Genomic DNA, 25802 nt, shown 5'->3' with positions numbered 1-25802 from the left:
TCACTTTTGGTAGGTTTGGGGGATCATGTGGGCTCTGGGGATTGAACTCGGGTTGGCCATATGCAAGGCAAGCACCCTACCTGCTGTAGTATTGCTCCTGCCCCATCTATTCTGATTCTAAAGACACAGTGATTTTCTATATTTTATTAGATGGTCTTACATTTTAGTAATCTTCAACCACTGCTCCATAGACTGGTGCTGGTCTTATAGATATATAAAGGCTAAAAGCCAGTGGTCTGCTACAGTGGACATAACTATTCCTTCTTTTCCCTCCCTTTTAATAACTGTTGGTTTGTAGACCAGTGTACAGGCAAGGTGCTGGTTTGTGGGTGTAAAAAAGTTAAAGAATGTTCTTTTAGAATTCCTGGTTCAAAATTTTTTTTAAAAGTCTCTACTCTCGGGGCTGGAGCAATAGCACAGTAGGTAGGGCATTTGCCTTGCACGCGGCCGACCCGGGTTGGATTCCCAGCATCCCATATGGTCCCCTGAGCACCACCAGGAATAATTCCTTAGTGCAGAGCCAGGAGTAACCCATGTGCGTCACTGGGTGTGACCCAAAAAGCAAAAGAAAAAAAATTAAGAGCCTCTACTCTCACACAGTCCCAGAACACAAGATTTCAATTACATTTTATTTTTTACACTTGGGATTCCTAAGAGTTAGGCTAAGAAGCTCAGCTTTGGTGGCTCAGAGACTATTCATGGTCTTTAAGATCAGACATATCTGTTGATTAGGCTGATTGACTTGGCCTGCTCAAAATCTTTCTCAGGGTATTTTTCCAAGTTTGGATAAACAATGGAAAGATCATGTATACTCTCCAGTGTCCTAGTACAGCCTTTGTTCTTTTTCTCATTGTCTCCATTCCAGTGAGAGGAAGAGTATGGTAGGTAGACTTGCTTTTGGAGGGCAAAATGCTGTTAGATTAGTATGGTGGTTCTTAAAGTGGATTACACATTCATATCATCTCAACGATGTAAAGGTTTTCAAGACTGGGTCCCACCCTCAGAGATCTTCTGATGTCATTATCATGATTGTGGTCTGGTCCTCAACCATGTTATTAGGAATATTAGGCATCAGAAATTTTAAGAGCTCGCCAAGTGATTCAAAAAAAGAAGGAAAATTTGAGGTCTGGATTTAGAGCATCTTGGGTTTGGCAGGCAGAATTCAATGGGGAACTGAAACATGAACTGGGCTAATGAGATCTTAGAAAGCTTTTACTATAATGATGCTCAACCCTGACATAGTTTTGGGGAGCTTTTAAAAAATAAAATGTTGGGTCTGGACAGTTAGAACAGCAGGTAAGTTGCTTGGCTTGCCTTGTATGCAGACAACCTGACTGACTTCCCTAGTTCAATCCTCCACACCCCATGTAGTCCTCCGGCCCCACCAGGGGTGATTGCTGAGCACCACTGGGTGTGGCCCCAAAACAAAAGGATGCTGAGTTCTACCCCAATTTATTACCTCAGAAATTTGGGATAGTGGGTTTTGAATCTGTACACCACACAATGTGTCCCTCTGCTTTCTGCTCTGTACTGCAGTTCCTCCTGTGTGAATGCGTTGTCTTGCCAGAAATCCTCTAACTTAAAAGTCTCTTCCCTCATCCTTCAATGGTCACTACTTGCTCCCCCTATACTAGGCACTATTCCTTACATTGGAGACACCAGAGGTTAAGTATAGATGAGAATCGAGGTTTTCAGACACTTCATCTTGTCCTCACTCATTTTCTTTCTCTCCCCCACCCTAACCCACAGTTGCTAATTGAAACTTTCTTGCTCTGTGGTACGAGCTCGTTGAATTATTACAGGTAAGTACCCCGTCAGCTGAGACTTTAAGGAAGTTCAATGAAAATTCTTCAATGAAAAAGATCTGTTCTTCAGTGGACGCCTCGCCCACGTGGGAGGAGGCTTGAAAGCTTCTGTGCTCGCCTCACACAGGTGAGGGCAATCCCCGCCCCCTCCTTGCTCTAAGCCTTCTTAATGGACCGAACCGCTTTCATTCTCTCACGTAACGGAGAGCGCGAGGAGCTCCGCCTCCCGTGTGGGGCGGGGCCGGCGGACTGGGCGTGAGTTGATTGGTTGGGAGGCGGGGCCTCAGGGATGGGCTCTCGTCCAGGCGCTCGCAGGGATCCCGGTGGAGTGACGGGAGAGTCCTCTCAGCTCCTGCCTCCCAGCGATGGCGCCGCGGTGCCGCGCCCAGTCCCTTGCCCGCTGGCCAGTCCTCCAGACTCTGCAGGGCTCGCGCTGAGACGGTGAGACCAGCGGAGCGGGTCCGAGGGAGCGGCCGGACGCTCGTCTGCCTGCGCCGGGGGACCATGAGGAGCGGCCAGCGCGGCGGGGCTGATCGCGGGAGCCGCCGCGGCACCTGCTGAGGAGGAAAGAGGGAGCGGCCGGGGCGCGGCGGCGGCGGCGGCGAAGGCGGCTCGGCCATGTCGCTGCTCTGCGTGCGCGGTGAGTGGAAGCGCGCGGCGTGAGCGGGCGGGCAGGGGCTCGGGGAGGGAGGGCGCCCCACTCGCCTCCAGGGGACGTCGAAACACCACCTTCTCCCAAACTTCCCTTTCGAGCCGGGCCTCGCGGGGGACAGTTCTGTGAACTCGGTCGCGAGCGTTTTGAGAGAGTTCTTTTTATTCTTTTTCTTTTTTTTGTTTGGAGTTTCCTCTCGCTTCGGTGGAGGGACGGTCGCCTCTCGATTCCCGCAGCCAGGGGACAGTGTGGCAGGGCTGGCGGGCCCACGCCAGATGCCTGTCCGAGGGGCGGGGGGCGGGAGGGGGGGTGGAGGCCGGCGCGCCCCGCGAGCGCGAGCGGGAGCGGATGGGCTGGGTGGGAGTCAGCGGATGGTCGGGGTCCGGCGATAGTGAGCAGCTTCCCATTGCCCTTTCCTTCCTTCTCCCGCCCTGCGAAGCTACGCTTGCCTTAGCGGCAGCCGGTCCTTCCCCCCACCCCTACCCCCCTCCCCGCTTTTTAATCCTCTTTGGACGCGCAGTGGAACAATGGTTACATCCTTGTAGGGGATTTCTTGACTTGCGCCCCGCTATTGCTTGTCGGTCCTCTCCCCGGTCCTTCCCTGTGATCGAGGCTAAGGCGATACTCATGTGTTGGAAAGGTGTGTTAGCAGCTTTCCTGACTTTCCATGAATGCTCAAGGGGCCGGGAGAGATAGTACAGCAGCTAAGGCTCTTGCCTTGCGCGCAGCGACCTCGGCTTAGATCCCTGATAACCTCCCCCTTATGGTCCCCGGAGCCCCACCAGGAATGACCCCTGAGCCCCACGGGGGGTAGCCCAAATAAAAAACATAGAGCCCCCAGACCAAAAAAACAAAAGCAAAACAAAGAAGAGTTATTGATTGATTAGTTTTTTCTTTTCTCACCATGAGCACCTCTATTGATATATTTCTTTTTCCCACGCAGGACACTGGGCTCTTGAGGAAGATAGTTTAGGTGAGAGCTGTAGGGTTTAAGATGAGGCAAGCGGCGAGGACTGAGTTCCATGAGGGAAGATACTGTTTCTAAGTGGTTTTTGTATTCCCAGTGGGTGACATAGTAGACACCCATTCCCAGTGGGTGACATAGTAGACGCCCAGGGCTAATTTTGAATGAATGTAAGGACTGTGATTTTAGAGATTACCTGAGAAGAAAAAAAAAAAGGCAAGGTTTGAAATATCCATTAAATTTGATCTTGAGAAACTCGTGAAATTCAAGTTACCACCTCTATTGAGCAAGGCAGGATAAAATGATTTGATTGTGAGCAACGAGAAGAATTTATTCAGAATAATTTTTTTTTATTCTGGTGTGTTTTACTGGATAGTTAGAGTTCAAGTTTCCTTTGGCTCTGAGAATGACAAGCGCTTAAAAAAAAAACTCTCTAGATAAGTTTTTTCCCCAACTTCTGGCAAACTGAAATATTTTGCTCAGTTCTCTCCCACTGTTTTGTTAAATCTGCACTAACCCCAAGTGGATTTACCTATTTCTGGGGATTATTAGAGAATTTTTCTTCTGTCATGCTTGATCTTTCATTAATGAGAATTTTGTTTTGCTTTTAGTAAGACATTTTATCTCAACAGCTGGGAATCTATTTATTCTTTTAGATTTTCACTGTCAAATAGCAGGATTTGGGAACGTCTGGGTTTTGTAATGTCTATTGGAATTTAAATTTCCACTACCACACCATTTTCATAAGAGCTGGCTCTTATGAATGAGTCTTTAGGCAGTGACACTCTTAAATCAGAAACTCCTGTTTGACAGAAAATAAACTCATAGAAGGAGCTACTGCTGTATTGATTTGTTCTAATACTAAGGAACTCTCATTATCTAGAAACTATTTAGCTAAACTTTCCCCTTATAATGTTATATTAATTAAATTTCTATTTTTTTGAGTCTGGGGAATTGGAGATTATCTTTTGAGTGGTGCTTTTGTAGATTGTAATTATTGTACAAGTTTCCTTATATACTTAAAAAGTATTAATATTGATTTATTAATATGCATCTATTAATTTTTTAATGTAGGAGTACTGCTTTTAAGTATATTAGCATAATCAATTAGCATAATCATGCTTCAGCCATGATTATGCTAATTGAATTGGGCATGAACTCCACATTACTTTTTTAAAATTTTTTTTTTTCTTTCTGGGTCATACCCGGCAATGCACAGGGGTTACTCCTGGCTGTACACTCAGGAATTACTCCTGGCAGTGCCCAGGGGACCATATGGGATGCTGGGAATTGAACCCGGGTCGGCCGCGTGCAAGACAAATGCCCTACCCGCTGTGCTATTGCTCCAGCCCCCTAAAATTTTTTTAAAGAAATTTTTTAATTGAATATCCATGAGATAGAACATTACAAAACTGTTCATAATTGGGGGCCTGGAGTGATAGCACAGCGGGTCGGGCATTTGCCTTGCATGTGGCCGACCCGGGTTTGAATCCCAGCATCCCATATGGTCCCTTGAGCACCGCCAGGGATAATTCCTGAGTGCATGAGCCAGGAGTGACTCCTGTGCATTGCCAGGTGTGACCCAAAAAGCAAAACAAACAAACAAACAAACAAAAAAAAAATTGTTCATAATTGGGTTTCAGTCATACAATTATCTAGCACCCATCCCTCCACCAGTGTACATTTCCCACCACCAATGTCTCCTGTTTCCCTACCACCATCCCCCACCTCCCCACTTCCAGCCTCCCTCTATGGGAGGCACTTTACTTCTCTCTCTCTCTCCTTTTGTTTTTGTGCATTATGGTTTGCAATACAGGTGCCAAGAGATCATGGTGTTTGTTCAGGGCATTTGGTATTTTTATTGGGACAATAAGACTGGAGAAGGTTTTCAATTGGGTGGCCACTTTGGGGTGTGGATGTGACTGCTGAGGCTTCTGGAAGTACAGGGAGGTAGGGGAAGGTAGCCCATCCTGACTCTGAGAAAGCCTGGAGATTTCAGTCTCAAAACCCGCATCTATTAATTTTATAAAAGTATCCTAGGAAAATTTAGAGAAATGAATCAAAATCTTTCTAAGTGAAAGATCAAAATAAAAATCTAAATCTTTCTAAATAAAAGTAGTAATAATCCTTTTATTATATTTTGACCATTAGGAAAGTATAGAAATGGATCAGAATCTTTTCAAAATGACATTCTTTACATTATATTGACAGAAATTTTACTCATATTTTGAAAGAAGTCTGTGTAGTGATACAGTATAGCAATTCAATTTCAGTTACTCTTGGAGCAGAGTCTATCCCATCTAGTCAAATTTCAAATAGTGATTAAAGAATTGACTTAATTACCAACAATCTCATTGAAGAGATTTTTTTTGTTTCTTGTTTCTTTCATTCCTTTCCTTTTCTTTCCTCCCTCCCTCCCTCCCTCCCTCCCTCCCTCCCTCCCTCCCTCCCTCCCTCCCTTCCTTCCTTCCTTCCTTCCTTCCTTCCTTCCTTCCTTCCTTCCTTCCTTCCTTCCTTCCTTCCTTCCTTCCTTCCTTCTTTCCTTCCTTCCTTCCTTCCTTCCCTACCCAGTGATGGTCAGGGACTACTCCCAGCTTTGTACTTGCACAGGGGTTACTTGCAGACATTTTTATTGAGGTTCCAGGATTTACAATGCTGTTAATTCTATTTTAATGCATACATAATTCCTACACCATATTTATCACCAGAATGCCTATTTCCTTTCACCAGTGTCTCAAGGCCCCCTTTCATGTAAACTCAGTTTTATGGATAAAATCTCCAATTCTGAAGACTTTGGTCATTTGTTGTTCTCTTACTATGTTTATTCATTCCCACATATGAGAGATACCTTTTTTTTGTTTGTTTTTGTTTTTGGGCTACATTCAGCAGTGCTCAAGGCAGCACCTGGGAATTATTCCTGGTGGACAATATGGGGTGCTTGGGATTATCCCAGGTCTACTATGTGCAAGACAAGCGCTGTACCTGCTATAGTATCTACCTTTTTATCTTTGTACCAGCCCCTTTTTAATTTTTACTTATTTATTTGTTTAGTTTTTTGGCCTTACCCAGCTGTGCTCAGGGCTCACTCCTGGCTCTGTGCTCAGGTATAAAACTGGGGTGACTTTGTGTGTGGCAAACACCTTAAGCTCTGTACTGTCTCTCTGGCCTTAAATTATTTACTGTTTGCTAGGCCACACCCAGTGGAGTATTGGCTTTACTCCTGTCTCTGTGCTCAGGGATCACTTGTGGCAGGACTTGGAGAACATGATGGTATGCTAATGATCAAACCTGTATTAGATGTAAGCAAGGCAAATACCTTATCTCTTGTACCATCTGTCTAGCTGCTAAGATTATTTTATTTTTATTTTTTGGTTTTTGGGTCAGCGATGCTCAGAACTTACTTCTGGCTCTGTGTCCAGGAATCACTTCTGGCCGGGATCAGGGGGACCATATGAGATGCCAGTGATCAAACCTGGTTTGGCCATGTGCAAAGCAAAGTTTGGCCTACCAAAATCAATTTTCCTTGGGGGGTCACACCCAGCGGTGCACAGGAGTCACTCCTGGCTCATGTATTCAGGAATTACTCCTGGCAGTGCTCAAGGGACCATATGGGATTCTGGAAATCGAACCCAGGTCGTTGGCGTGTAAGGCAAATGCCATACCCGCTGTGCTATCGCTCCAGCCCCGAAAATCATTTTTTAAAATGACTGCAGTGTGCTCATTATGAGAGTGTATATGGTCTCATGTTTTTGGACAATTATGATTTTTATTTTTGCTCTTATAAATTCTACAATGAACATCTTTACAGACGGTTTTCCTTATGTATTTGAAGATTTCTAGTCAGTCTGAGATTTGAACTGTGTGGTTGCTGGTTGCTATTTTTTCTTTCTTTTTTCTTTTCTTTTCAAGTGAAAACAGATTTTACACTGGCTTCTCTAGAATGGAGAGGGAGCCCCCATACATATCCTAGCATTAAAATGTGAAAGCACACATCTCAAGAGGGCAGATGCAGGTAACACATGTGCTTGGGCAGCAACATATGCTTGGGCTGCATATATATAGTCTTTCATTATTAAATTATAGAACTGGAGCAATAGCACAGCAGGTAGGACGTTTGCCTTGCATGCAGCTGACCTGGTTTTGATTCCTCTGTCCCTCTCGGAGAGCCTAGCAAGCTACTGAGAGTATCCCACCTGCACAGCAGAGCCTGGCAAGCTACCTGTGGTGTATTTGATATGCCAAAAACAGTAACAACAAGTCTCACAATGGGATGTTACTGATGCCTGCTCGAGCAAATTAATGAACAACTGGACGAAAGTGCTACCGTGCTACACTTTATTTAGGGGCTGGAGCGATAGTACAGTGGGTAGAGTACTTCCCTCACATGTAGTTGACCTAGGCTTAATCCCTAGCATTTGATATGGTCCCTTGAGTGGGCTCTGCCAAGAATGATCCTTGAATGCAGAGCTAGGAGTAAGTCCTGAGCACTGCTGAGTGTGACCAAAAACCAAACCAAACCACAACAACAAAAAACCCAAATAAACTTTATTTAAATACTGTAGTTTCCAAAGTTATTCATAATACAGTTGTTTCAGGCATTCAGCGTTCCAACACCAATCCCACCAAGAGTGTGATCTTCCCTTTACCACTCTCCCCTGTTTCCCACCACCCCCAAGCCTGATCTCTTGGCAGCGCAAACTAATTTTTTATACTGCTTGTTACAACAAAATGGTAAGTGTAATGATAAAAAAATAGTTCAGTAAAACAAAGTTTGTGAAAATTGTTATTTCTCACAATGGGGTTATTAAAGTCATTGTCTGAGCTGTTTGCTAGTTGAGCTTTCTGTTAGTATTTTGCTTTATTAGCCTAGTTGTCTTCAATGCTACTTTCCTATCTAACTTGCTGTACTCCTATTCTATTGGGCTGTACGTATTGTGGACTTCAGAGGTATTGTGCAGCTAGCTGCTTATGTGCTCCTGGAGCTCCAGGATTTGTGTTACTAGGAGGGCTCTCTGCCTGCCCTTTCTGGATGGTGCCCAGAATTTTCAGCCCAAGGACTGGTATGCCAATCTCATCAGATTGGCTTCTCTTTTGGAATTATTTATTTATGGTTTGTTTTGGGGGTCATACCCAGTGCTGCTCAGGGCTTACTTCTGGCTCAGTGCTCAGAGATCACTCTCGGCGGGCTCAGAGGAGTGCCAGGCACGGAACCTGGGTTGGCTGCGTGCAAGTACCCTACTCAATATACTTTCAGATGAGATCTTTCTGGGGCTGGAGCTGTAGCACAGCAGGTAGGGCGTTTGCCTTGCACGCGGCCGACCTGGGTTCGATTCCTCTTCCCCTCTTAGAGAGCCTGGCAAGCTACTGAGAGTATCTCACCTATAAGGCAGAACCTGGCAGGCTACCCGTGGCGTATTCGATATGCCAAAAACAGTAACAACAAGTCTCACAATGAAGACGTTACTGGTGCCCGCTCGAGCAAATCGATGAGCAACGGGATGACAATGATGACAGTGACAGTGATACTATACTTTCACTCCAGCTCTCTCTTAAGAGAGTAGTTGTGAAACTGGGCTGTTTACATGACTGTGGGATGTGGGTGTGACTGCTGGAGTTTCCTGAAGTATGAGTGGGTGATGGTGGGGGTGGCGCAGTAGTGGGGTTGTGGATACAGGCTCTCCACCTCACTCTGAGATGACCTCAGGATTTTCAGTCTGAAAACTGGTATACTTGGGAGTTTTGTGGGCTTGGCCCTCTCTTCAGAGATTAGTTGTGGGGCAGTGAAATCGGGCCATTTGTATGGTGCAGCTGTAGGGTGTGGGTACAGCTGCTGGTGCTTGGGCAAAGAGGAGATTTGGCTCTCTTCCCTTCCAGGTCATCCCCAGAGTTTTCAGCCCTAAGACTGAAGACTGATGTATCTGTGAATTTCATCAGCTTGGCATCTCTTCCAATATTAGCTGTGAAGCTGTGAAGCTGTGCTGTTTACATGCCAGGACTGTGTCACTGGTCGCTATTTTCTTTCATATTTTTTGGGGGAGTCAGGTTGGCACCCCCAGTCATGCTTAGGGACTACAGCTGGTTCTGTGCTTGAGGGTCACACCTGCAGTACTTGGAGGACTGCTCAATGTTGGGGATTGAACCCAGACCTCCTGCATGCAAAGCATGTGCTGGTTGAATGATCTCACCGGCCTTGTCTTTTTTTTTGACTCTGCTGTAGAGTGAACTCTGGACCTGACACATGCAAGGCAGGTGCTCTATCTCTGAGCTGCATCTCAGGCTCCATTGTTTTCTTTACTCAGCTGGACCATTAAAAGATCCAGATACCTTAGCATAAGAGCAAGTCCTTCACCCTTAGGTAATATTTTATGCTCAATAAAAAGATGAAACACTTCCGTTCTTGTAAATTTGACTTATGACTTCCGTGTCTTCTTTGTATCCTTATCTTCTTTATATTTAAAACTATTTTCCATGTTGAACATATATTAATTATATGCTTGAAACAGAACCTGTGTGAGTCCTAGTACGCTTTATACACCCAAGTGTTATCCCAACAGCTTTGCTGTTAAGGATCCCTGGTGCCTAAACAGAGTGTGATCTCTGGGGTGTCACAATAAAAAATATGACCCCTGGCAAATACTGTAAATCAAATTGTGTATAAACAATGTAATGAAAATGTGTGGCTACAGGAACTAAAAAGTATGAGCACTGCAGTCAAATTTGTTACACTTAATGATAACCAGTCAGCTGTATGTAACCCCAGTCATTGCCGAAACAGCAAAAGGCAATGGAAAAAAAAAATGAAAAAAGTTTTAAACTAAGAGTAGAAGAGTTTGTCATGATTTACCATCACTTATTAGCCCTTTAATTTTCTGAAAGGTAAACTGCTGGATAACTGCTAAAGGTGAACTTAAGGTGATTGTGGTTGCTTTTAGCCCAGGGCAACCCAAAAGATGTATTTTGGTTTATTCCCATTGTGTAAATAGTAATGCCTATTAGAGTTTTCAGATATAAAAGCAGATTTGCCAAGTACTTTGTTCTCCTCTTATTTTCTCCCTCAACGTTATCTGCCTCAGCAACCTTTTTGCTGCTGGGTATCTATGGTTCAGTAGTCCCTTCTGTCTTAGAAGTAAAGTTGCTGCTGGGTGCCTTTTGCTTAGCTATGGCATCAGGAAGTTGATTGTGTCTTGTCTGTGCCAGGCAGCAGTGAAGGGGGAAAGTACCAATTTCCTCTACCATAAATAGTTCATGTCATAAACCATTCTCTTCCTTATGAGCAGTATGTGCATTCTGTAATTTCTAAGTTTCTAAAAGTGGGCTCTCTGGAAGTTGCACTCTGGTTGAATTGTTTCTATTTCACTGGTGGTATTTATTTCAGACTTTGCTATGTGAGTTTGTTTAAAGTTTAGGCTGTGCACTGTTTACAATAGCCAGAATCTGGAAAAAACCAGAGTACCCCAAAACAGATGACTGGTTAAAGAAACTCTGGTACATCTACACAATGGAATACTATGTAGCTGTCAGAAAACATGAAGTCATGAAATTTGCATATAAATGGATCAACATGGAAAGTATCATGTTGAGTGAAATGAGTCAGAAAGAAAGAGACAGACATAGAAAGATTGCACTCATATGTGGAATATAATGTAACTGAGAAGTACAAGTTGGCAATGATGCAACTTCTGGCAGATATCTCTCTGGACTTAGTTACTAAAATACTAAATTACAGAATCCCAAAACTGAGAGGCTGCTAAGTGTGGTCACTCGACCTCATACCTCTTCATCCTCAGCAATGGAAAACAAATTATCTAATGCTTCCTTTTCAGCAGGTCTGACTTTAGGGGAGAGACTCTCCAAACAATAATAGTGAGTTTTGTTGAAATATTGTATGCAATCAAAGTGAAAGTAAAGTGAAATTTATTAGTTACACAGGCGGGGGGGGCTTAGGGTGGGGGGGGCTAGGGGTGTGGGGGGGTTAGGGGTGTGAGGGGGTGGGGTGGAGCTATACTGGGATTCTTGGTGGTGGAATATGAGCACTGGTGAAGGGATGGGTATTCGAGCATTGTATAACTGAGATTTAAACCTGAAAACTTTGTAACTTTCCACATGGTGACTCAATAAAAAAAAAAAAAGTTTAGGCTGTGAACTTTAAATACGAATTAAATACCTTCTCTGTGCCTGTTTATCATATAAATCTATATAGTAGATAAGAGAACTAGGAATCTAGGTGAGTTTTAAAACAGTTCTTACAAAATATAAATCCAGAATCCGTTGGAACTATCAGCTCTGACTTGGGATAAGCAGAATAAATTAAAAGTAGGAGAACAGCGGCTAGAGCGATTATACAGTAGGTAGGAAACTTGCCTTGTATGTGAATGACCTGGGTTCAATTCCTGAAATCCCATTTGGTTCCCTGAACCCTGCCAGGAGTGAACCTTGAGCACAGAGCTAGAAATAAGTCCTGAGCACTCTTGGATGGGCCCCCATCCAACAGTGGGGGAATAATGTAGCACTGTCATTCCGTTGTTCATTGATTTGCTTGAGTGGGCACCAGTAATGTCTCCATTGTGAAACTTGTTACTGTTTTTGGCATATTGAATATGCCATGGGTAGCTTGCCAGGCTCTGCCGTGCGGGCTGAATACTCTTTGTAGCTTGCTGGGCTCTCCGATAGGGACAGAGGAATCAAACCCAGGTCAGCCTTGTGCAAGGCAAACACCCTACCCGCTGTGCTATTGCTTCAGCCCAATTCACTGAAAATCAATAAAAAATGAAAATTGAAAAAATAATAAAATTAAAGTTAGTTATTATTCTTGGTATACATACATTTCTCTCTCTGGGAGAACCTGGCCAGCTACTGAGAGTTTCCTGCCCACATGGGAGAGTCTCACAAACTCCCCATGGCGTAATCTTATGTCAAAATCAGTAACAATGATGGGTCTCATTCGCCTTACCCTGAAAGAGCCTCCAATGCGGCACCATTGGAAAGGATGAGTAAAGAGAGTCTTCTAAAATCTCAGGGCTAGGATGGATGGAGACGTTACTGAGACCGCTCGAGAAATTTGATGATCAACTGGATGATGATGATGATGATACATACATTTAATGAAAAAAGAAGTATACTTGATTATAAAGAAGTACTTTGGAAATTTGACAATATGTTAACACAAAAGGTACACCAGAAGGCAGACATTAAGTTAATGTAAAATTTAAACAATTTTTATCTCAAACAACTGTTTCCTTTGTACTTTCCAAACAATGATGTCTCTCATTGTTAATAATCTTTTTTTAAATTAAATTCCCACAGTTTTATTTATTTATTTATTTATTTGCTTTTTGGGTCACATGCAGCGATGCTCAGGGGTAACTCCTGGCTTTGCACTCAGGAATTACTCCTGGCGGTGCTCAGGAAACCATATGAGATGCTGGGAATTGAACTCAGTTTGGCCGTGTGCAAGGCAAATGCCCTACCCGCTGTGCTATGCTCCAGCCCCTCATTGTTAATAATCTTAAGATTATTATTTGGCATAGGATAATTTAAGATAAATCATTACATGTTCAACAACTTGGTTTCAGAGAAGGGTCTGTTTTTTATGTTTAATTGTAGCTGTAGCCACAATTGTAGGTGCAAAGACTTTAATGATTTCAAAGTTGGTATTAACCAGTTACTGCTTTTATCATTTGAAATTTCCTATTTCAAATGATAAAAGTTTTAAAATGTTCATGTAAAATGTTCATGTAACATTGTAGCACTGTAGCACTGTCTTAGCACTGTCATCCCTTTGTTCATCAATTTGCTCGAGCTGGCACCAGTAACGTCTCCATTGTGAGACTTGTTATTGTTTTTGGCATATCAAATACGCCATGGGTAGCTTGCCAGGCTCTGTCGTGCAGGTGGGATATTCTCGGTAGCTTGCCGGGGGGAATAATACTGTTCATTTTTCCTAATATAAAGTTATTGTCTTTCCCTACCCCCACAATGGGAGAATGTTTTATACAATATCTTCTAGTGGACTGTCTTCATTGAGGTCAGAAAAGATTTTCTATTAGAATATTAAAATTTTATTTTTATTGCCTTATAGCATACATATAGAAAAGTACCAAGTCTTAAATATATCACTATCATCCCGTTGCTCATTGATTTGCTCAAGTAGGCACTAGTAATGTCTCCATTGTGAGACTTGTTGCTGTTTTTGGCATATTGAATACACCACGGGTAGCTTGCCAGGCTCTGCCATGCAGGCGGTTTACATCCTGTAAACTACTTTCATGAAACAAAAGGGTAGAAAGGAATTATGGCAGGTAACTAGGCTGAGAAAGAGAGAAAAAGGAGAGAGAAGGAATGTGGAAAAACCGAGCAAGTGTCTGAATCTAAAATAATTTGAAATAAATAAGACTAACGAGCATGTTTTTTATTTGGGTCATACCTGGTGATGATGCTCAGGAGTTACTCCTGGCTCTGCACTCAGGAATTACTCATGATAGTGCTTGGGGGAATATATGGGATGCTGGGGATCGAACCTGGGTTGGTCATGTGCAAGGCAAATACCCTATCTGCTATACTATCTCTCCAGTTCCATTAAAATCTGATTAATCTATGCCACAGTCAGCACATTAAGACATGCAAAAATAGTGATATTCTAATTTAATTATTCTCCACTTATTAACTGGAATACTTTAACCAAGATAAAGTTTGTTATATCTACTCTTTAGTTTTCAGTTGATTACTATAGGAAATTCAGGATAAATGCTTGAGTTTTTCCTTTTATTTTTCTACTTTCAAAAGTGTTTTGGGGACTGGAGTGATAGTATAGCAGGTAGGGCTTAGCTAGCACATGACTGACTTGGGTTCAGTTCCTAGTACTTTATAGTCCCCTGAGCCCTCCAGGAGTGATCTGAGTGCGGAGCCAGGAATAAGCTCTGAGCACTGCCAGGTGTGTCCCCTGCTCCCCCCCCCACTCCCTATAAAATAAAGTTCATGGCCCCTGACCATCTTCCACAATGCCCAAGTTGTTGTCTTTATTTTTCTCTTGTTTCCTTTTCACCCTCTGAAACTAATAAACACCTTTGAGATTCACTTAAAAGCCATTCATATAACTTGCTGAATGTGATTGTTGTGAGGAGAATGAAATAAGTTAAAATGGTGGAGACATTTGTCATGTATAGCAGTTTCTTTAATTTGAATCTGCCTGACATAATGAAAGCACCATTTCGTGTATTTATTAATCTGGTAACAAGTAATAGATATTTGGATTGAATGAGGGAGAAATTGGAGGCACTTAAAGCAGAAGTAATTTACATGAGCATAATTAATATTTCTGATGAGATTTGGACTGTCACAGGAAAGCTGTGAAATCCACTATACTAGTGCTTTTGAGAAATAAGCCCTATTTTCTTCTGTATAGAATACTAAGGTGTTGGAGAGATGTAAGTCAGGTAGATGTTTGCCTTGCATGAGGCCAGCCGGATTTTATGCCCAGCATCCCATATGGTCCCCTGAGCATCACCAGGAGTAACTTCTGAGTGCAAAGCCAGGGAGTAACCCCTGAGCATCCCCTGGTATAGTTCAAATCCTGCCTCCATAAATAGTAATAAAAAATAGAATGCTAAGGTATTGCTACTCTGGAAGAAAAAGTTAGATAGCCACCTTTCCATTTTCAATTTTGCTGTGTTCCTCCATATGGTACACACTGAGAAAAAAGGAAAAAATGAACTTATAGGGTAGAATTTTGTGTTCATCGTTACAAATGAAATAATTTCATTCTGGCTTTAGTTAAAATGAAAGAGTTCATTCTCAAATGTAATCTCTAAAAGCAAATACCCCTTGAATAGGAAATATGTCCACAATACAAAGGAAAAGACACATAGGACTTAAACAAAAAAAAATAACAATCTTTGGTATCATGTTATAGAACATCTTCTTGGGATGATGCTCTGCTTTGTAATCTAAAATTTTTTTACCTCATTTATGCTCTCCAGTTTGTTTTTTTTTCTCATGTTTTTACTTCTCTGACATAGGGTAGATCTTAAAACTTTGAATATCTCAGATCTGCCGCTCGGTGCTATATACTTTTATATGTTACTTTATTAAATCTTAATTTCCACATATTCAAAGTGCATAATCCAGTAAAAAAGATGAAGTTCTTTTTTGTTTTTGTTTTTTTCTTTCTTGTTTTTGGGCATAGCAGGCAATCCTGGCATGATGCTTGAGGGTTGCTTCTGGAAGGACTTAGGGAACTTGGATGTGAAGGATTGAATCTGGACCTCCCACATGTTGCCGTAGTTGTCTCCTCCTCCTCCTCCTCCTCCTCCTCCTCCTCCTCCTCCTCCTCCTCCTCTTCCTCCTTAATTGAGGAAGAAAGTATAAAGGATGGAAAATTGTTAGGTTCAGTTGAGTTTATGGTGTTTGTAATCATGTTAACCCTTGAAAATTACACATGAAAATATAGATCTTTAGTAGAAGCTTGTGCTGATTTTGGAGTTAGTGGTAATGGTTAGTAAAGCTATTAGCTTGAGTAAAATTGCCTGTGAAGGATAAGAATAAGCTAATGAATGCCATAGTTGAAGGGATAGTGAGAATGGTTGAAATGATGTACAGGAAAATGGAGAAAATGTCAGTGTTTGAAGTCAGCAGTTGAGAGAATTTATAGAGGTCACTTTTCCTTCTATGTAGGAGACCTAGATTTGGTTCTCTTTTTTAAAAATTTATTTATTTTTAATTTTTAAAATTTTTTATTGAATCACCATGTGAAAAATTACAAAGCTTTCAGTCTTAAGTCTCAGTCATACAATGATCAAACACCCATCCCTTGACCAGTGCACATGTTCCACCACCAAGAACCCCAGTATACCTCCCATCCACCCCCCCCCCACCCGCCTGTGTGGCTGATGATTTTCACTTTACTTTCTCTTTACTTTGATTACATTCAATATTTCAACAGAAAAATCACTATTATTATTTGGAATTTTCCCCCAACAATCAGATCTGCCGAAAAGGCATCATTTGATAATTTGTTTTCCATTGCTGAGAATGGAGAGCATATGAGGTCGCGGCTTTGTGGTTTTGGATTTCTGGTGTTTTAGTAATTAAGTCCAGAGAAATTTCTGCCAGAAGTCATATCATTGCAAACTCGTACCTCTGTTTAGTGGGCCTTATAAGATGGCGGTCGTCACGCCACTGGGGAAAGGAAAAGCTGTGAGAGAAAAACCTTTCCCCTCCTGGGGCATCATGGGGCTGTAGCTTAGTTCACAGTCTAGAGGCATTTCTGCAAGAAGCCACTGGGTGCCGAAAGTAGTTAGTTGGCCTCCGGGATCATGGGCATTCAGGAACGGAGGAGCTGTTTGTGTCTGCGGCCACTCGGAGTCACATCTGGGCGGAGAGCAGTGCTTGGTAACACCTCCCATCCTGAGATTTCCCGCACATCCAGTCACTGCGAGCTTGTACCTCTCTTTAGTGGGCCTTATAAGATAGCGTTCGCCACGTAGGTTTAGTTCTTGGCACCTCAAAGACAACCTAAAATGCAAACAAACAACAAAACAACTGGCAGCCTTTTTAGGATTGGGGAAAAACTCAAAGGGCTGTGTGAATGCTTTACCTGCGGGAGGCCTGGATTGGGCCCCTGCTCTGCATGGTCCTTTCAGCACCTTCAGGGGCAATGCTCTGCTACCTGTACAAAGCCAGTAGTTGCACCTGAGCACTGCTGGCTGTGGCCCTAAGCCCAAACTAACAAAAACATTCTTAGAGTTGGGGGAATTTCTAGAAGGAATGATCAGATGACAGGCAAATGATATTCCTTGAGTATTTAAAACACTAATATTGGATGAAGACTAGAGCAGTTTCCTTTGTGTGATGCAGGTATCATATCACAAAGTTAAAGAATATTTGGGATGTGAAAAGGGGAATCTGCAACTGTAAACTACTCATTCAGAAGTGTTACAATCAAGATAATGGTTAAAAATCAATAAAAATAGCACTGTAACACTGTCGTCCCATTGTTCATCGATTTGCTTGAGTCGGGCATAAATAACGTGTCCATTGTGAGACTTGTTACTGTTTTTGGCATATCGAATATGCCATGGGTGGCTTGCCAGGCTCTGCATGTAAAAAAATAATAAAAAATAAAGAGGTTAAGATTTTAAAAGAATAAATAAATAATAAAGAGAGTGGCTGAAAGTGATCTTGAGCGATCTCTTGAATGTATGGAGTCTGAAGGGAAGGAATCAATAAGAAAGGAAAGAAAGGGAGCTGGAGCCATCGCACAGTGGGTAGGGCGTTTGCCTCGCATGTGGCCGACCCGGGTTCCATTCCCAGCATCCCATATGGTCCCCTGAGCATGGCCAGGAGTAATTCCTGAGTGCAGAGCCAGGAGTAACCCCTGTGCATCGCCGGGTGTGACCCAAAAACCAAAAAAAAAAAAAAAAAGGATTAATTAAAACAGAATGGGACTACTGAGAGAACTGATTTTCTCTTTAAAGTAGGATACAGAATTATCAGCTGAAAGTGAGGTGGTAGAGAGGATTTAGTGAGCTTGAGGCAAATCCTAAAGATTTCATTTCTTTTATGTGCGGTGAAGGTTTGGCCACACTTGTTGGTTCTCAGAGCTTACTCTTGGTTTTGTATTTAGGGATCCCTGGTGCCTTGTTGGAGCTCAGGGGACCTTCTCTGGTGCCAGGGACAGAACTGGGGTTGGTAATATGCAGGGCAAGTACCTTACCTCCATACTATCTCTTGGCTTTATTCATTCTTTCAATAGATATTGTGCTAGATATTTGGGCACATTGATGATTTAAAAAAATTCTGTGTACTCTTATAAGTTATATAGTTTAGTGAGGAAGCTAGAGACATTAAGCAAAAAATCATAAATTAATATAAATTACAAGTATGAAAGAAACACAATTGTGATTTCTTCTGTAGAGTTTATGTTGTGGAATGTGTGATAGGCAAGGTACCTTACTTAGGTCAGAGAAATCTTTCCTATGAAATGAAGATCGAACTGAGAACTGAAGAAGAGGTGACCTTAACCAGGCAATGGAATAATGTTTGGGGCAGAGGACATAGTATGTATAAAGGCCTTATGAGGAGGAGGTGAGAAAACCAACAGCTGATATGCACAGAGGAAGGGAAAATAAGGGTTAAGATGAGGTTAAGAGGATAGGTTAAGGCCCAAGCTTGTAAGCCACATAAGAGTGAAAAGTTAGTGGAAATAAGTCGGCCGGAGGGAACAGAAGACAGGTTTGTAAAGGATTTGTGATTAAAGTTTGAATACTTTTGTCTACTACTGAAAACTTTTGACTTCTTGATTATTAAACCGCAACCCAAAAACAAAGTATTAATATATGTTAAATATACCTCAGAATTGAAGACTTAAGTGAAATTATTTGAGCTACTTTTACTCTTAGCCTTTTTCTGTTTATCAAGGCTTAACTATTCTGAAACTTATAAACAAAGAGGACATGATCATTTCCATAAACATTTATTGAGCTCTTAACCATGGGTGAGGTCTTGAAGTAGTCACCCTGAATATATAAAAACGAGTAAGAAATGGGCTGTGCCATCAAGAAACTGGAGCCAAGATGGGATACAGACAAGTGTACCCTGAAATATATTGCAAAAACAGTTTCGTAATTTCTAAAATTGATGTACAAAATAAAGTGAGGTTTATTAATGGAGTGATTAATTCTAACTGAGAGATAGGAGAAGATTTAGCTGGAAGAGAAAGAAGGTAAATCCTGGATTTGGGCTTTTAATTATGGTGTCATAAATTGTAATAGAAAACAGAACATAGCTGGAATGCACAGAGGAATGGAAAATAAGATGAGGATAGGGGATAGGCTATGGTCCAACCTTGCTTGTGGTGATTCAATTTTGTTTTTAGAGTTACTGACTTTGAGGTTCTACAATTTCTCCATTTCTAACAGTTGAAAACACAAACTGGGAAGTCAGGATTAGAGATGAAGATTTTTCTATTCATAGTTGGGTGGAGGGATGGTAGCTGAGTAAACATTTACTAGGCATCATCATAAAATAACTGCACTTCATTGACTGAAGATATCTGCCAGGTGGGCCTGGGAGAACAGTGGCTTAGAGTCAGTTGTAATCCTGTGGCCAAATGTGGGGTTCTCAAAATGATTTGCAACAGTAAAAGCTTTTTGGAACCAAGAATCAATTCAAAATCAACCAATATTATGAATCCAAGGTGTTTCTGGTAGCACTTGCTCATGTTGCATCTCACAGGTGAAAAGGGGTGGTGAATGGAAGAAGCTTAAGAAGTCTTAGAGAAGCTTAGAGAACTTGCTTTGCAGGGCTCTGGTGACTGGCATTTTCAAATCCCTGGCATTTGACATTTTCTTCTTCTTTTTTAAAAATATTTTATTGAATCACCGAGAGATAGTTACAAGCTTTCATATTTGAGTTACAGTCACACAATGATCAAACACCCATCCCTCCATCAGTGCATATTGCCCCCCTTTCCCACCCTCCCCCTGCCTCCATGGCAGACAATATTTCCCATACGCTGTACTTTTGGGCATTATGGCTTGCAACACAGACACTGAGAGGTCATCATGTTTGGTCCATTATCTATTTTCAGCATTCATCTCCCATCCCGACTGATTCCTCCAGCCATCATTTTCTTAGTGATCCCTTCTCTATTCCATCTGCCTTCTCCCCTCCACTCATGAAGCAGTCTTCCAGCTATGGGACAATCCTCCTGGCCCTTGTATCTACTGTTCTTGGGTGACATTTTGTGGGGTCCCGTCCTGTTTGAATCAGAGAGCCAGGGTGTCTGACTAGGAAATAAGAGTCAGGTTTGTAAAGCGGCTCCCTACAGCATTTGACATTTTCAAACCCCTTGTGTTACAGTTGTGCTGAGCATGGGACTGGTGGTATAGCTCTGCTGTTCGAAACTGTGGCAACTCTACTGTCTGTGATTTCCAGTCATACTCCAGTCAGTTGTGTGTAAGCAGCACAAAAAGAGGGACAAATTGAGCAAGCATTGTAATTGTGCAAGTCCTTGAGTAGAAATTGACCTATGTCAAGAGCATTGTGTGAGTACTGTAGCAGCTCCCAGTAAGTACCATCAACCATATCTTGTGAGCCTCAACTAAGAGTATGACTGGTCGTGAAATGTGTGCAAAAATCTTTGTGAGCACTGTGACTCCATGTACAGCACTGCAACCCGATGTGTGACCATGTGACCATGGTGAGCACCACAGCTAAAATTGTGAGCACATAGCCAGCTGTGTGTGCCATACCTGATCATCACAAACCATCATCACCACCACTACAACAAAAGGTAAGGGGAGGAGGGGGAACCAAAAAAGAAAAAGTCTCTGTCAGAGATTTTAAGGCATATCATTATTTTTTTAACTATTATTAAAAATATCATGGCATAGCATTGATGATAAGGTGCAGTTGACTTATTTAAATTTTATTTTGTTTTTGTTAGTTTTTATTTTTTTATACCTCGTTGGTTAGCAGGGCTTGCTTCTGGCTCTGTGCTCAGAGATCATTACCATCAGTATTCATATGTAGAGCAGTTGGGTCTGTTGCTTGCAAAGCAAGTGCCTTGCTTGCTGTACTATCCCTCTGGCTTTAGTGACTTTTTTTTTTTTTTGGTCACATCCAATGCTCAGGTATTACTCCCTCCTCTGCATTCAGGGATAACTCCTGGTAGGGTTCTAGAGACCATATGGAGTGCTGGGAATCAAACATGATTTCACTTTGTGCAAGCCAGGTGCCTTACCTACCATACTATCTCTCTGGCCCCTTATTGCTTATTTTGTTGAAGTAAAATATAAATTTCAGGCTTGCTTTTTTGGAAGTCAATATATTTATATACTACCTCAAGTCCACGGTTAAGTTTACCTCTGAAAGTCAAATTTTTTTTTTTTTTTTTGCTTTTTTGGGTCACACTTGGTACTGCACAGGGATTACTTTTGGCTCTGCACTCAGGAATTGCTCCTGGTGGTGCTCAGGGGACCATATGGGATGCTAGGAATTGAACCCGGGTTAACTGCGTGCAAGGCAAATGCCCTACCTGCTGTGCTATTGCTCCAGCTCCTCGAATTTTCTTAATCATACATTTGTCCTCATTTCCCTGATTCCCTTCTGGTAACCACTGACTGTTTTATAGTGCAGAAGTTTATTTGTTACATTTAGCTCATCTGTTTTCTCTATATGTCACATTTGAATGATATCATATGGTATTTGTCATTCTATTTCTAGTTTATTTTAGTAAGCCTAACACACTATCACCAATCCAGGTCCATCAATATTATTGTAAATGGCAGGATTTCATGATTAAAAAAAAGTATTGAGTATTCCATTGAGTATTTACACCACATCTTTGTGTGTGTGTATGACATCATGCTCTCTATGGCCTGGCCAAAGCCATGCCAGATCAAAATGGACATCCGAGTCATTTTGATTTTAGAGTGGTTAAAATATGACAACACGTCCCACTGTCTTAGAATCAATGAGATACTGAAGCTTACATTTAAGTTTTAACTTTAACTTTTGTTAAGTTGTCTGTTAATAAACAAGGACAATAGTGTAATAACCCTATTAATCTTTGATCTCATTTAAATAAGGCCATTGGGCCCAAAGAAATTAATAGATTATATGCTTTACTAAAAACTATAAAATAAAAAAATGGCATAGGATAGTGCTTTGGAAATGAAAACTAAAGTCTTATAATGTTTAGGGGGAATATGGTTTGTACACTGTTGTTGATTGTATATTAAGAGTCTTCACTATACTGTTATTTCTGTTTGCTTAGGTTGTATTAAGGATGTTAATAGATTGTGTTATAGATTGGAGAGTTCATTATACTCTAGGCTAATAGGGTTCGTGACTTAATTTTTTTTCCCCCCTTGGGGGGAATATGTGGTATAATAGGAAATCCAGGATTTCAGATTCAGGAGAATGATTTTGAGTTTAGTAATGACTGCAATTTTATTTGTATATCCCTTAACTTTTTACTCAGGATCATCTTCTTCAAATGGGAAAAATAGTACTTATGCCAGATAGAAAAATTCTCTGCATTCTAAGACTCAGAAAAAAAAAGTGCAGATAGTGCAGTCATGGATATGACTTTTCTGTAAAAGTTAATCAGCTAGAGATTATTTCTAAAGCCTGAACTGAAAATTTATCTGGGAATTAATCAGGCATCAAGTAAAACTTATCTAGGAATTACCTGGGAATTAGTCAGACTTCCAGTGGCCTCTTTCATCTAATATAAGAAAGGTATTCATTATTTTGGGACATTATATACCAAGTCAACTCGAGAGAATATCTAGACTTAAATGGCTAGGTCTGGTAAAGTGCTGGTTTGCTGGCCTTTGGCAACCGATTCTTGAAGATTTGAACACCCACGAACCTTGAAGATTTTTTTTTTTTTTTTTTTTTTTTTTTTTTTTTGCTTTTTGGGTCACACCTGGCAATACACAGGGGTTACTCCTGGCTCTGCACTCAGGAATTACCCCTGGCCGTGCTCAGGGGACCATATGGGATGCTGGGATTTGAACCCGGGTCGGCCGCGTGCAAGGCAAACGCCCTACCCGCTGTGCTATCTCTCCAGCCCCGAACCTTGAAGATTTTTAAGAGAGTTATGTTGGGGGGCTGGAGGGATAGCACAGCGGGTAGGGTGTTTGCCTTGCACGCGGCCGACCCGGGTTCAAATCCCAGCATCCCATATGGTCCCCTGAGCACGGCCAGGGGTAATTCCTGAGTGCAAAGCCAGGAGTAACCCCTGTGCATCGCCAGGTGTGACCCAAAAAGAAAAAAAAAGAGAATTATGTTGGTATCTTCATTTATAGTATGTATTGTTTTTGTTGTGAATTCAGCAGGAATTTATTTAAGAAACTAGAAATTCAAAGTTTATGTTTAGTTCTTTTTAAAAAATTGAATCACCGTGAATTACAAAGTTACAAAGATATTTATAATTAAGTTTCAGGTATATGCTATTGCAATACCAATCCCTCCACCAATGTCCCCAATTTCTCTCCCACTCACCCTATCTGCCTCTGTGGCATGCACTTTTCCCCATCCCTCCATTGTACTAGTGTTCCCTTCCCTAATTTATCCTCACCACCTCCCCTCCCCCTCCCCCTTATCCAGTGGCAAGCTTCCTACTGGAAGACCAGTTCTTCTGCTCTTCATTTCCATTGCCTTTGGGCATTTGATATTCTCCTATGAAGTTTGTTTATATCCTACTTATGAGGAAGATCATTCTGTGTCTATTCCTCTCCCTGAATTCACTGAACATGATACTCTCCAGATCCATCCTCATTGCAGCAAATTGGATGCATTATTGTGTATTACTGAGTAGTATTCTATTGTGTATTCCATTGTGTATCTGCACTACAGTTTATTCAGTCATCTGTGGACATTTGTGTTGTTTCCATATTTTGGCTATTGCATATAGTGCTGCAATGAACATAGGCATGCAGATATCTTTTCTATATTGTGCTTCTGGTCCTGTAGGGTATATTCTCAGGAGTGGAATTGCTGGGTCATATGGAAGCTCAATTCCTAGTCTTTTGAGAATGCCCAAATTATCTTCCAAAAAAGCTGGACCAGTTAACATTCTCACCAACAGTTCTTTACCCCTATATCCTTGCCAACACTAGTTCTTTTTTGATGAGTGCCAGTCTCTTTGGTGTGAAATTATCTCATTCTTTTTTTTTTTTTTTTTGCTTTTTGGGTCACACCTGGCGATGCACAGGGGTTACTCCTGGCTTTGCACTCAGGAATTACTTCTGAGTATTACTGGTATGGTGTTCATACCTGGTGAGTACTTAGGGGCTCCTGGGACCACACCTGGTTGTACTCTGGATTGAATTTAGGGCCTTAGAACATGCTTGGCATGAGCTCTACTATTTGAGCTATCTTCTTTGCCCTATCCCAAGCATCACTTTTTTTTTTAATCCTAAAATTTTTTTTTCTTTTTGGGTCATACCCGGCAATGCACAGGGGTTACTCCTGGCTCATGCACTCAGGAATTATTCCTGGCCATGTTCAGGGGACCATATGGGATGCTGGGAATCGAACCTAGGTCGGCCGCGTGCAAGGCAAACGCCCTACCCGCTGTGCTATCACTCCAGCCCCTAATTCTAAGATTTTAATACAGTTTATCCTGATTTCATTTTCCTAGAAGACTAGTATATAGATTAGAATTTCATAAGGCCTCCTTTGGTTTATATAGTTAATTTAGAGAAATTAGAAAAAATATTTTGGAAACCTCTAGTAAGCTAAAAGTTGCCAATGACTGACTTGAAATTATAGGAGTTTAGAAGCCACTTGAAAATATATGCGAAAATCAACTAAACAGACAAGGGACTTTGTTAATTGCTGCATTGATAATTCTGATCTCATAGCTAAGAAATTACTGTAGGGACTGGAATGAAGTACAGCAGGTAGGGCTCTTACCTTGCATGTGGCTGACCCAGGTTCAATCTCCGACATCCCATATGGTCAGCTGAGCACCTCCAAGAGTGATTGCTAAGTGCAGAGTCAGAGATAACCCCTGAGCATCACTGGGTGTGTCCCCCCCAATAAATTACTAATGAAATACATCACTGAAATGTAATAAAGCAAGCTTATTTTCTACTTGAGGATTAATTGCCAAACACATGTAAGATATATTAATATTTATTGCTTGCTTGGAAAGAACCAGCCATATCTAGAAGAACTTCAATCTAGTTATTTAGAATCTTTGTTCATTCAGTATAATGGATGTTTCATACTGTATCTCTTGTTTTGATAAGATCTAGAAAACTTATTTTTTTGAGATCAAACTCTATATTCTTTATTGCAACTGGTGGACAGAATAAGCTTTTGTAAACTATACATTCATGCGAACACATTGTTTTGTTTGTTTTTTCTTAGGGCTTACTTCTGACTCTGCACTCAGGGATCACTCCTGGCAGGTTTATGGGACCATATATGGTGCCAGGGAATGCACCAGAGTCATATACAAGCAGGAAGCACCTTATCCACTGTACTCTCTCTCTCTCTCTCTCTCTTCCTCTCTCTCTCTCTCTCTCTCTCTCTCTCTCTCTCTCTCTCTCTCTCTCTCTCTGGCCCCTGCAAACACACTTAAATTTTTTTTTTTTGCACCATACCTAGCAATGCTCATGGCTTACTCCTGGCTGTGTGCTCAGTAATTATTCCTGGCAGGAGACAGAGGACCATCTGAGGTGCTGGGGATCCAACCTGGGTGGGCCATGTGCAAGGCATGAGCCTTTCCTCTGTACTATAACTCGGCTCCCAGTTTTTTAGAAATCCACAATCACTGTATCACTGTGTCACTGTCATCCCATTGATCATTGATTTGCTCGAGTAGTCACCAGTAACGTCTTCATTCGTCCTAGTCCTGAGGTTT

The 25802-nt window shown here is 41.7% G+C and overlaps 1 protein-coding gene across 1 annotated transcript in view; it reads left to right on the top strand.

Annotated features, from left to right (window-relative positions):
* Positions 1–2113: 2113 nt before the first annotated feature.
* Positions 2114–25802, top strand: part of UNC13B (unc-13 homolog B) — a 223837-nt gene continuing 200148 nt past the window's right edge. The window contains exon 1 of the mRNA XM_055136355.1: positions 2114–2445. Coding sequence (XP_054992330.1) covers positions 2424–2445 — 22 coding nt within the window. The 5' untranslated portion in view covers positions 2114–2423. The remainder of the gene's footprint in view (positions 2446–25802) is intronic.

This window comes from Sorex araneus, chromosome 1 (genome assembly GCF_027595985.1).
Source record: "Sorex araneus isolate mSorAra2 chromosome 1, mSorAra2.pri, whole genome shotgun sequence".
NCBI classification, from domain to species: domain Eukaryota; kingdom Metazoa; phylum Chordata; class Mammalia; order Eulipotyphla; family Soricidae; genus Sorex; species Sorex araneus.
The sequence above is the reverse complement of the archived record's forward strand: the minus strand, read 5'-3'. Positions and strand labels throughout refer to the sequence as shown.